The 13175-nt window shown below is 40.1% G+C and overlaps 1 protein-coding gene across 2 annotated transcripts; it reads left to right on the top strand.

The window, feature by feature from the left end:
- slc22a6l (solute carrier family 22 member 6, like) lies at nt 1-12332 on the top strand. Of its 2 annotated transcripts, none has more exons than XM_061750854.1 (11): nt 1-273; nt 4986-5302; nt 5381-5484; nt 5660-5814; nt 5904-6072; nt 7231-7354; nt 7449-7564; nt 7677-7891; nt 10667-10775; nt 11671-11874; nt 11974-12332. In XM_061750854.1, exons 2-11 carry the CDS (start codon nt 4994-4996, stop codon nt 12059-12061), a joined length of 1593 nt encoding a protein of 530 aa, XP_061606838.1. In that variant the 5' UTR covers nt 1-273; nt 4986-4993; the 3' UTR covers nt 12062-12332. The 2 variants fall into 2 exon arrangements, with proteins under 2 accessions (XP_061606838.1, XP_061606837.1); XM_061750853.1 differs by having other exon boundaries at nt 4786-5302.
- The last annotated feature ends 843 nt before the right edge of the window (nt 12333-13175 follow it).

Raw genomic sequence — 13175 nt, 5'->3', positions numbered from 1 at the left:
CTCTACATTCAAGCTCCGCATTGAGTGAGTGGACTGCTATTACGTCGTGCGGCCGGCTCAATAGCACTTCAATAATCCAAAGTTCATAAGAAGCACTGGAATTTGAGAGCAGATTATTTGCATTAACATGCAGCCGCAACTTTATGTACTTCCATTACATTTTTTTTTACCATCTTTTAAAGTATTTTATTTGAGTTGATGCTCTTGTGCGATCTTGTGGGAGAATTGAAGTAAAGACGTATGCTGAAAGCTATTAATCATCTTATTCTGCAGGTAAGTCCTTCCCAAATTATGTGCTGTGGAAACTCAAAGGTCAAACACAGTCCGTTCCGGGATGCTGGTTGATCTCCAAATGTTCACATTTAGATTAAGTTTTTATTTTGTATTTTTTTAGGACTTTAAATTGAGATAATCTGTTCTAGAATCAAACTGCTGACACCTAACGCAATACAGTTTAAAGTAAACTTCTTAACTATCACACAAGTGTAAAAAAGACGTTAACTGCTCTTAATATTAAAAGGTAAAAAAGTCAAATGTGAACTAAACTTTCACTTGATGACGGATTGATGGCAAACCGGGAGAGGGCAGATACTGCTGATTTAGAGGCAAGACTCTTCACATAGAAACTAAATGTTCCCCATTTATCAGTGTACAATCCCTTCTTATAAAGTACCTATTTAAAGTCTTCATACCAAGGGCTGTAAAGCCATGTTTTTGTAATATAAAAGTGAGACCAAGAAAAATTATTTCAAAATATTTTCCACCATTAATGCAACCTATATGTAAAACTCAGTTAGGGGGAAAAATGCAATGTAAACAACTGATAGTGGTAGCACAAGTGTGCACACCCTCTTAGAATTGGGGGAGTGGCTGTTTTCAGAATTAACCAATCACATTGAAACGCATGTTAAATGGTAGTTAGTCAGTACAGAACTGTCACCATTTAAAGTGCTTTTGAACAACCCCAAATAAAGTTAAGATGTTCTAGTAGGCTTATTCTGACATTTATTTTTTATTGTTTAGCAGAAGCCTAAAGGTTTTGTGCTAACACTCACTGCTTTTTGAACTGTTTATAATACCTTCCACCGTATCTAAGGACCCATTTCCAGCTGACGAAAAACAGCCCCAAAGCTTGATACTGCCACCACCATGCTGCACTGTAGGGACGGTGTTCTTTTGGGGATGAGCAGTGCCAAACATACCTTCTGGGTTTATGGCCAAAAAGTTCTATGTTGATTTCCCAGGTCTTTGGGAGATTTTAAGTGTGGGTTTTTTCTGTATGATATAAATCTTCTGTCTTCCCATTCTCCCTCATAGCCCAGATAACTGTATATGAAGACAAAGGGAGATTGTTGCCATGTTGTTACTAAATAGCCAGTACTTGCCAGAAAGTATTGCAGCTCCTTCAATGTTGCTGTTGGCCTCGTGGCAGCCTCCCTGACTACTTTTCTTATTGCCTTTTCACCAATTTTGGAGGGACGTGGTAATGTCACTATTATCTCATATTTTCTCCATATGACGACTGTCTTCATTGTGTTCGGTGATATTTAATGCATTGTAAATTCTTTTTCGGACCCTTCTCCTGACTGATACCTTTGAACAATTAGTTCCCTCTGATGCTGTAGAATCTCTTTGTGGACCATGAATTTTGCCATAAGATGTGACTACAAAAATGTCAGGCAAAGCCTACTAGAATGGCTGAACGTTCCATCCATCCATCCATTTTCTACCGCTTATCCGAGCTCGGGTCATGGTGCAGTAGCTTTAGCAGGGTCGCCCAGACTTCCCTCTCCCCAGCCACTTCATCCAGCTCTTCCAGGGGGATCCCGAGGTGTTCCCAGGCCAGCCGAGAGACGTAGTCCTGGGTCGTCCCCAGGGTCTCCTCCCGGTGGGACGTGCCCGGAACACCTCACCAGGGAGGCGTCCGGGAGGCATACGAATCAGATACCCCAGCCACCTCATCTAGCTCCTTTCGATGTGGAGGAGCAGCGGCATTACTTTGAGATCCTCCCGGATGACCGAGCTTCTCACCCTATCTCTAAGGGAGAGCCCGGACACCCTGCGGAGGAAACTCATTTCGGCTGCTTGTATCTTTTTCTTTCGGTCACGACCCACAGCTCGTGACCATAGGTGACCATAGATCGACTGGTAAATTGAGAGCTTCGCCTTTCGTCTTAGCTCCTTCTTTACCACAACGGACCGATACAAAGTCCACATCACTGCAGACGCTGCACCGATCCGGCTGAACGTTATTTAGCATTAATCTAAGGCCCTTTAAATGGTGGCACGTGTGTGCTGGCTCCCATTTAACATGAGTTTGAATGTGATTGGTTAATTCTGAACACAGCCACATCTAGGGTTGGGCATTGTTTGAATTTGAGCGATTCTGGTCCCGATTCCGGTTCTTCATTTCGATTCCGGTTCCAAACGATTCTTGATTCCGATTCTTTAAGGGAGCTGGGTAAAAAAGGTTTGCATGGTTTAAATAAACGGTGTCCAAATTATGAACATCCATTTTCTTAGCAGCCTGCAGCATAAACTAAAATGAACATTTGACTCTGCGTTCTTAATAACCAGCATCAATATCAAACCTATGAACTAAAAGGCAATGTGTGTGGCACTAACCCAATTGACTTAATATTGATTAATTATTGTTTCAGCTAAAAGTTAAATACAGCATTGTTAACAGTTATTTGTGACCGTTTTATCACGTCAAATGGCTTATGTGTGGAGGTTTTAACTTGACTTCCTGTTTTAAGCATGTAGTCTTATTTTGAAGGGTGCGCACCAGAATTCAGCATTTTGGCACGAAAAATAACGGCAGAGGTAAAAACAAATTTAAAACAAATGCAAAAAAAAAAGTAATGGATGGAACCAAATGCTCTATAAAATGTTCGATTCCTTTATCAACACCGATGAGACAAGGTTAGTGTTTGTGAAACTGTGAGACAGCGTTTTTGAGAATTTTGTCCCAATTCATTATGATGTAAAGTTGCTAGTTTGACACTTGGTGAAGTTTTAGCTCAATGTTAAGCTTGTAATGAGACTCAACTTTCTTTCCAGTACGGTTAAGTAATTTATATTTTAATTTTGTGTCTGTCTTCAGCTCTTACGTTGGTTTGAAATAAACGCTAAAAACCATCAGTGCAAGAGTACAACTCACCGTTTAACTTGTTAGCTGGCTCAATGTTGGCATAGAGGTATTTTATTGTTTCACTCACCCAATTGACTGAAGTTGCGCACGGTGTAGGCTGAGGCTCGGAGCGGGAGGGAGAGTGTCAGACTTTTAAACATTTGAAAGCCTTCTTTGCACAATATAATCTTAATCCAAGTGTTGCACTGAGGTGACCAGTCATATATTTTAACATAATTAACCATTTTGTTCGCCACCGCCGTTAGGCACAAGCATGTCTTTGTGCGTGTTCTTCTTCATTGGTTTTCGCCGCTTCTTCGAAGGTTTTCGCCACTTTTTTCTTCGTGGTCGGCGGACTGTATGCATCGAAACTGGGAACCCAATTTTTTTAAATTTGAACGATTCCAGGAGAACCGGCATGTTAGACCCGGTTCTAATCGGTTCTCAATTCTCGATGCCCAGCCACATCCCAATTTAGAAGAGGGTGTGGTACAACCACATCATCTCCAAAGTTTATTTGTACTTCCCCTCCCAAAATGATTTTTTTTTTTCCAATTGAGTTGTTCAGGTCATATTCATTCATTTTCCATACCGCTTATTCTCACTAGGGTCGCGGGCGTACTGGAGCCTATCTCAGCTATCTTCGGGCGAGAGGCGGGGTACACCCTGAACTGTTCCCCAGCCAATCACAGGGCACATGTAAACAACCAGTCACACTTGCCTTCACACCTACGGCCAATTTAGAGTCTTCAGTTAACCTACCACGCATGTTTTTCGGATGTGGGAGGAAACAGGAGAACCTAGAGAAACCCCACACAGGCACGGGGAGAACATGCAAAATCCACACAGGCGAGGCCGGATTTGAACCTGGGTCCTCAGAACTGTGAGGCAGATGTGCTAACCAGTCAACCAACGTGCCGCCCTTCAGGTCATATTAAAAGTGGAAAAAGTTTTAAAATAGTCGTCTCTTTTTTTAATATCACAAAATGTCGATTTTTTTTATACTATACTACAGTATAGCACTACTGCCAACTTTGACATATAGTACTGAGCAGCCAGTAAAGAGGCACTTGGGACACTTTTTAATTTATGTAACCCTTCCCTTCTTTCAGTTTTCAATTGGGAATCAAAAGTAAAACAATGAATAGGTGATTATTTTATTATCTAACGTAAGACAAAGACATTTTTCATATTTCAATATTTGGCTCAATGACTCATTGATTAAATTAGTTTATGGTTCCAGTGCCGCAATGGTAGCCAACAACCAAGCTGGCACGTGCAGAGCGGTTTCCAGGTCACCTAAACCCAACCAATGAAATATTAAAATCAAATTTAGTCTTGTGGCCCATTTTCCCATTTTGTATGTTTGATCCGGGCCAAAGTATTTTTTTTTTTTAAATTAACTTTCACTCCCCATTCTACAGTTGTCATACCATTCTCCTCGGTGGTAGAAATAGAAAAAAGGGAAAAGAAAAAAATCCTTTCAGTGCCTACTGAGATTAAGCCTCGTGAGATATGCTGTCATCTTCTGCGTATATGAATTTTTTTGTGTGACTTTCATTCCCCCCGCCCAAAAAAAAAAACAAAAAACCTGTACCTTTAAAACTAGTAATGCAACATAATAACTGGCCATTATTTTCCTACGTTCACAGGTGCTGAGGGGAATGTTCATTACTCCTACCACAACATAAGATATGTTTTTGTAACTACTAGAACTCCTGGTGCCACTAACCAGCTTGTGGGGATTTGAGAAAAAAAAAAAAAATTTAAATGGCATTTGGTGACCTTTTGGAGCAGGTGGGCAGCACAGGCCGCTTCCAGATCCTGCATGTGACCCTGCTCTGTATTCCAGTGCTACTGATGGCCAGTCACAACCTGCTGCAGAATTTTGTGGCGGCTGTACCTCCTCACTACTGCAGCGCACACGCAAACATCTCTCAGCTAAAGCTTAGCCCGCAAGAAATCCTGACAGTCACAGTACCTTTGGACCAAACCGGCAAGCATCAGAGCTGCCGACGCTACGTTATTCCACAGTGGCACCTCCTGGACAAGAATGGCACTTTTAAACAAGAACAACAGGAAGATTTTGATGTTGATGCAAACCTCCAGGAATGCATAGATGGATGGTCCTACAATATGACTGGGATGACTTCTACAATCATAGCGGAGGTAAGGCTACGTTTCTCATGCAGGTTAGATTTGTAGTCTCAGCATGGTTGTTTAAAAAGCGTTAAATTGTGTGTTCAGTGGGATTTGGTGTGTGATCTGCGCTCTTTGAACCAAATGGCCCAAACCATCTACATGGGAGGTGTCCTTATGGGATCCGTTGTCTTGGGAAGTCTTGCAGACAAGTAAACAAGAATCTTAACTGACCAGCTTTATATTGTAACACTTAACACATTCTTCTTAAATTACTCGTTTATTGAATGGAATGCGTTCAATGAAGTGAAAATTATCCTTATATTAGAAACATGCAGCTTGTTTTTGCACATTGTGAGCTACAGTGATTCTTTGTTATGTTCTCAGGTTTGGGCGACGCAGCCTTTTGATCATTTCTCACCTGCTAATGGCAGTGGCCGGGACCTGTGCTGCTTTCTCCATGTCCTTCCCAATGTTCTGCCTGTGCCGATTTTTTTGCGGAATGGCTCTGTCAGGCGTGGGCCTCAATACTTTCTCTCTCAGTAAGCAATTCAGTTTGACTGGGAAAGATAGTCTAAATGAACATGCTACATCTCACACAACACTATATTGTATTATCTCTTTCAAAAAGTTGTGGAGTGGATACCGACCCGTGTGCGGACCGGGGTGGGCACTCTCACAGGTTACTGTTACACACTGGGACAGTTAATCCAGGCGGGCATCGCTTATTTCGTCCGGGACTGGAGGTGGTTGACCTTGGCTGTGTCTTCACCGTTTTATGTCTTCTTCATCTACTCATGGTGAGATGTTCTAAATTGAGCTAATGAGCATCTTTCATAGATTCAGTAAAGAACAAAATACGAATTAAAAGATGGTACAACATCAGGTACACATACGATGAGAATTATGCTTTTTACTGTTGTTATTTGTGTTTATTTACCTACACTGTATGAACTTAAGTCTAAGGACAAAACCCCTTATATATTAATAAATTAGGTGTAACAGATTCCTTAGTTGACCACCAAATCTTAATTATTCTGCATACAGATTAGTTAGGGGCACAGTAATTGATAAGTCAATTAATTGATAGTTAAGATTTCAGCTGATTCTGTGGAACTGATTATTGATTAATAGCCATTTGAAGCAATTGAGACAATTGACTGCAACCAGCAGAGGTGCTCTTCAGTCAAAAATACTTGACTCTCCAATTACTAAGAGAATGACAAAGTTCTACATAAAAATACACTAGCATAGTATGCCAAAGTGTTTATTAAAAATGAGGCAGCAGTTTAAAAAAAAAGTATATTACAGTTTGAACATTAACAATGCTTACATTTAGGAAAATAAAAATTACTTGAATGATGATTAAATTAAATTTATTGCATACAAATAAAAATAGTACCTAAATAAATGTTTGAAAACAAACAGTTCTAAAATATTAAATGCAAATGTATTGTACTTAAAAGTTAAATACAACTGAACTCTTAGCAAATGTACTTGATTAAAAAGGTTGAAGCCACTGTAAAAGTATGCATAGTACATTTCATTCAGCACCTCTTTCGCATTCCACTTGTGATACATGTATCACACAATGCATGCCATGCTTAGTTGTTTAAAACAAATGCAGTATGAAAGATAAGTCTTGAAATAAATATACTATCTTAAAAAGCTTTTCTTATCCCATTCTGCTATATATATTCAAATTTAATTAGTACTTAATTTTATCTACTCTTTTATCCATTTTATTCTATTGCCCTCTCTTAATACTTAAACCATAAATCAATACTCGCTGCGACAATCAGGCAATCAAATCTGAGAAAATGTATCTTTGTATAGGCAGAATTTTTAACATAGCTCCTCTGTTGGACTTATACAGGTTTGGCTAATGATGTGAATGTTGTTTTGGCTAATGATGTGAATGTAGTTCTTGGACTGTAAACAAATGCTCACTCATACAGGTGGTTTCATGAATCTTCAAGATGGTTGGTCCTGAGCCAAAACTATGACCAAGCCATCAAGAACCTTAAAAGTGTCGCAAAAATAAATGGACGCCATGAGGAAGGAGACAAAATTGACATCAAAGTAGGTGAAAATGTTAAGGGTCTTAACGACACCATTTTCTTCTGTTGGATATAGAAACTGAATTTGAGTGAGGATGACTTTCTCTATGCGAAAGATGGTGCAGGAGTCCATGAAGAAAGAGATGTCATGCTCACAAGGCTCCTACACTGTCTGTGATCTGTTCCGCACTCCCACAATGAGGTCGATGACAATCTGCCTCAGTGCTGTCTGGTGAGCAAACACTCACATGCAAGCATTTCAAATGACTTCACATTAAGCACTTTCCACAGCTATAAACTGAAACATTCAGATTTTAAGAACCCTTTGCCTCACTGTTCCACAGGCTATCAACAAGCTTTGCGTACTATGGGCTTGTTATGGACCTCCAGAAGTTTGGGGTGGACTTCTACTTAATCCAAGTCATCTTTGGGGCTGTGGACATTCCCGCCAAGATCGTCATAACTGTGACAATGAGTTTTATCGGACGCCGTCCATCCCAAAGTGGTGCACTTATCATTGCTGGAATCACCGTACTGATCAACCTTATGGTACCTTATGGTATGACATAATACCAGACACGCCGAGGATACATCATTCACATTTACTTTTAGATTAGTTTTTGTAACAGTATTTTTAAATATTTTACAACAAACATTATTATTTTATGGTCGACACCTCATTAAAATAGGAAAAATAAAAATGTTATCCCCAAAACATCTGAAAAGAATATTACTTTACATAACTTTAAAAAAAAAAGAATTGTTTTATCAATGTCATTATAATGTTGAGCTGATCTGTATAATATATTTTTCTATCCTTAGATTTACAGTGGGGGCCAAAAGCATGTCAATCCTTTGGAACATCTTAAGTTTCTGCATACATTGGTCATAAAATTTAGTCTGAGCTTCATCTAAATCACACAAATAAAAAGAGTCTACTGTAATACAACACAAATAATTACATGTTTTTATATTTTTATTCTAAATAACCTGCCCGATGATTGCTGGGATAGGCTCCAGCACGCCCGCGACCCTAGTGAGGAGAAGCGGCTCAGAAACTGGATGGATGGTTGGATGGATATTCTAAATAAGGTAAACATTCACAGGACAGGGAGGAAAAAGTAAATGAATCCTTGGAATTAATAACTGGTTGGTATTCCATGAGAGCAATAACCGCAACCATACGTTTCCTGTAGTTGTTCAGATGTGCACAACAATCAGGATGAATTTTGGACCATTCCTCTTTACAAAACTGTTGCAGTTCAGCAGGATTTCTGGTATGTCTTGTGTGAATTGCTCTCTTGAGGTCATGTCACAGCATCTCAATCGGGTTGAGGTCAGGACTTTATATATAAACTTTTACAAAGCTGGAAAAAGTTAGTTAAAAGTTAACAAAAAGTGAAAAGTATCTCTAAAAGCCTTGATGTTGATCAGTCCACCGTTAGACAAATTGCCTATAAATGGAGAAAGTTCGTCACTGTTTCCAAACAGTGGCTGTCTCGTAACGATGACTGCAAAAGCACAGTGCAGAATGCTCAATAAGGTTTAAAAAATAAATAAAAAATAAAAATCACTACAGTGTCAGCTGAAGACTTACAGAAATCACTGGCACATGACAGCATCTCTGTTGACAAATCCACTATACGTAAAACATTAAACAAAAATGGGGTTCATAAGGGCGGCATGGTGGGCGACTGGTTAGACAGTTGTTAAATCCAAGGGTTCATTTACTTTTTCCGCTCTGCCCAGTGAATGTTCACGTTATTTTCAATGAAAATATGAGAACATTTTATTGTTTGTGTGGTATTAGTTTAAGCAAGCTGTTTATTCTTGTGATTTAGATGAAGATTATACTATACATTTTGACCAATTTGTGCGGAAATGTAAGAATTTCCATAGGGTTCACATACTTTTTCCTCCCACTGTAATTGTTTATTTTCCATTAGTATTAGCATTAACATTGTTCACTGATTGCAGGAGAAAATTTTCATGATTCTACTGCCTTACAACGTAACAACTATTTTCCGGAACCAGACAGTTTTCTTGTTTGCTTTCAGATTTGATTGATGAATTAAGTCTGCCCTCTGCTGGTTACCGACGAAAACGCTGAATTGTTGAATTACATCAATCCCAATAACATACATGTTCCAGATTCCACTACTGAAAATCTGCGATAGAGACCACATAAAAAAAACTAAAAAAAAATAGTTTTATCCCTCACACAAACTATAAAAATATTTAACAATATTAAAACTTTTTTTTTACTCTCATTTGCATGCTTTTCCAAATGAGAGGCAAAAAGTGCTTGCTTCAAGATGTTTATTTGTAACTTCCAGTAAAAGTTTACTGTAAAAAACATTGTATATAGTATTTAAACATGTGATTGGTTAGTGACCAGTCCAGGGTGTACCCTGTCTCTTGCTCAAAGCTGGGATAGGCTCCACCTTTTCTGTGATCCTAGTGAGGATAAGCAGGATAGAAACTCTATTGATGGATATTCAAATACCAAAATGTTCAACCAAACCATATACTTCATCTAACGAAAGTCTCCTATCTTAATTGTAGCAGATATTGTGAAACGCTAGAAACGGGCTAACAGAAATTACCATAGATGCTATGAAACCTTCAAACAGCTGCTAAGAACTGTAACACACAGAGCAGAAGCACATACAAACAGAACATACTAGGATGTCATCTGACTGAATAATAACCTCTATCATCAAATATGTGAGAACTTGTGGTTGTGGAGGGGGTTGATCTTGGCCGACTCGAAATGGCATCAAATGTATTTACTTTTTTAGAGATGAGGAGATCGCTACTCCAGCCAACACTGCGGTGTGCCGCGATCATCAGCTTCAACTCGGTCTTGAGTTCTACCACATTTCTCATAGTGTCACTATGCGTTTACATGTAGACCAGAAGTTAACATGCCACCGAATGCGCAAGTGGTGCGTGCATAGAGTCCATTAACTGCCAAAAGTCGAGAACCAAAGTTAAGGACCTGCTCTCTCTTTTCTTCTTGCTTTTAATTACGCTGCATCTCTTCCAGTAATCCTCAGTGCTGCTAAGTATCCTGTGGCACTACACTTAAGGCGCACAACTCTAAATTTGGACTTGCAGAAGTATTTAAAAATATGTTTTAACTAACAAGTAAGTGTCCGTATGTCCGAAATGTTCCTTAAGAGTGCCTGAATACTGTAAAAACCAATAAAAACAAAAGATTAAAAAACTGCAATATAATGGGGGCGCAAACGATGAACTGCAATATAGCAGGGTAACACTGCACAGTAAGTGCAAAGTTAAGTGACCTGATTGACATTTCACCCATGCACAGACCAACAGACGCTGCGCACCTCTCTGGCAGTCGTGGGTAAAGGCTGCCTCGCTGCTTCCTTCAACTGCTGTTACCTTTACTCTGGCGAGCTCTTCCCCACCATAATTCGGTGAGTTGATTATGATGTTGCACATGTATGCAAGAACTTAAGCTCATTAAGACAATCACAACCTCAGGTGAGCACTTTTCTCCTTGACTATTTGAGGAGGATAATCAGACTGACAGGCCACTCTGAATTATTACATAATGGCTCAAATAACATTATGTCTCATAATGAATCTAAAATAGTTCCAACATGACATTTAATTCCTGTGTTGAGTGTGCATGTTCTCCCTAATGCTCCATGCGCTCCTTTACTTCGGGTACTCCACCTTCCTCCCACATTCCCAAAACACACAACAACAGGTTCCTTGAAGACTCTAAATTGTCCATAGGTGTGAATGTGAGTGTGAAAGCTTGTTTGTCTTTTTGTGCCTGGCGATTGACTGACGCCCAGTCCAGTGTGTACCTCGCTTCTCGCCCTTAGTCAGGTGGGATACACTCCAGCTCACTTGCGAATGAGGACAAGTGCTTATAGAAAAGGGATGGATGGAAATAGTTTATGAACTAGCTACAGACATTGCAGTGTAAGTGTGTGCCCAACACAAAGGTCAGAGGTCAAGGGATGAGCAAAAAATGTGAACCATGATGAAAGTAGGTCACATAAACCCAATGATCTTACCTCAGAGTCCTAATACACCTGTGTTGTACTGACCCCTTCACTTGGCAGATATTTAGGAGGATTACAAATACAACACAAAAGTGTTTCAAAAAATAGCAGAGTGATGCATATTATTGAAATACATGTATATCATAGTGGAATATCCATCCACCCACGTTCTATAGCGCTTGTCCTCATTTGAGCTCAATGAAGCCTATTCCAGGTGACTGATCGAGAGGCGTGAGACACCCTGGATGAATCGACACAATAATCATGACGTTAAAGTAAAACTTTTGTACCTCAGTCAGAATGGAATGGGCTGGGTATCGATGACGGCTCGTGTCGGAGCAATGGTGGCCCCGATGGTGCTTCTGAGTGGTGACTTCATACCTTGGCTGCCGGGTATGATCTACGGAGGAGCTCCCATCATCAGTGGCGTGGCAGCCATATTCCTCCCGGAAACACTTGGCTCGCCGCTTCCTGACACAATACAAGATGTGGAAGACAGGTAAATGGACAAATCATGTGAACAAAAAATACACCTAGTTGCAAAGTGAATTAAAAGTAAACACCCATCCATTTATGAATTGCCTGCTTTTTAATATAGGGGCTCTGGGAGAGTGTCCAAAATGCCACAAAAGGAAGCAGCCGTTCTGCAAGACACGCAAGCGAATCTCCTGAAGCAGGTCGTCTGAAGGCATCAAAATTGTATTACTGATTAACTGTCAAACTTGAGCGGGTACGTGTTTCTGCAGCTGTTTTCGCAGTGATTTTAATTTAGCCTACTCATCTCCTGTATGACTTCCAGGAATATGGAGACTGATGCTAGTTATAGACAGGTCAATTGTGGAAAAGAAATATCACATATGGTTTTACAGTAGCATTGAAGACTTTAGTGATGCTGGAGCCTCATAATGTTTTGGATTTAAAATCAGCCAAAGGAAGTTAAAAAGAAAAACAATACCAGCCTATGTGTGTTGTCTGTTGTCATTTAGTATACATCCATCCATTTTCTGAGCCGCTTCTCCTCACTAGGGTCGCGGGCGTGCTGGAGATTATCCCAGCTGTCATCGGGCAGGAGGCGGGGTACACCCTGAACTGGTGACCAGCCAATCGCAGGGCACATAGGAACAAACAACCATTCGCACTCACAGTCATGCCTACGGGCAATTTAGAGTCTCCAATTCATGCATGTTTTTGGGATGTGGGAGGAAACCGGAGTACCTGGAGAAAACCCACGCAGGCACGGGGAGAACATGCAAACTCCACACAGGCGGGGACGGTGATTGAACCCCGCACCTCAGAACTGTGAGGCTGACGCTCTAACCAGTCGGCCACCGTGCCGCCCATTTAGTATACAGTACAACTTATTTTATAGCAACAAATGTGTTAAATCATATATGAAAAGCTTTAACCTGATCATGAACAACATTTAGTATGGATAATGAGATTATATTAGAAGCTTCCTCATGTAGTTGAACCAAGGTCTCACCAAAAAGTTCAGGAGACTCGATTTTCAGTATGACCCCTGCACTATAAACTATACAGCTGAACTTAAATTGACCTTCTCTTGAACTTTACTTTGTCGTTCAACTCCATCTCAAGCTACGGTTAGCCAGCTAAACCCTTTTAGTCAATTACAAATATATATGCAGAAAAGCGATAAACGTTAGGAGGACTAACAAGTGCGGGACTAACTTAATTATTAGTTAGCCCCAAAAAGCGAACAGGACGATAACTTTAGATCAACAACACTAACCTGTCATGTGTCTGGTGGACGTCGCTGCCTAAAATAATTTGGGTCCACAT

The sequence above is a fragment of the Phyllopteryx taeniolatus genome, chromosome 17 (assembly GCF_024500385.1).
Source record: "Phyllopteryx taeniolatus isolate TA_2022b chromosome 17, UOR_Ptae_1.2, whole genome shotgun sequence".
In the NCBI taxonomy this organism is placed as follows: domain Eukaryota; kingdom Metazoa; phylum Chordata; class Actinopteri; order Syngnathiformes; family Syngnathidae; genus Phyllopteryx; species Phyllopteryx taeniolatus.
Note: the sequence above shows the minus strand (reverse complement) of the source record. Positions and strands in the feature narration are given on the sequence as shown.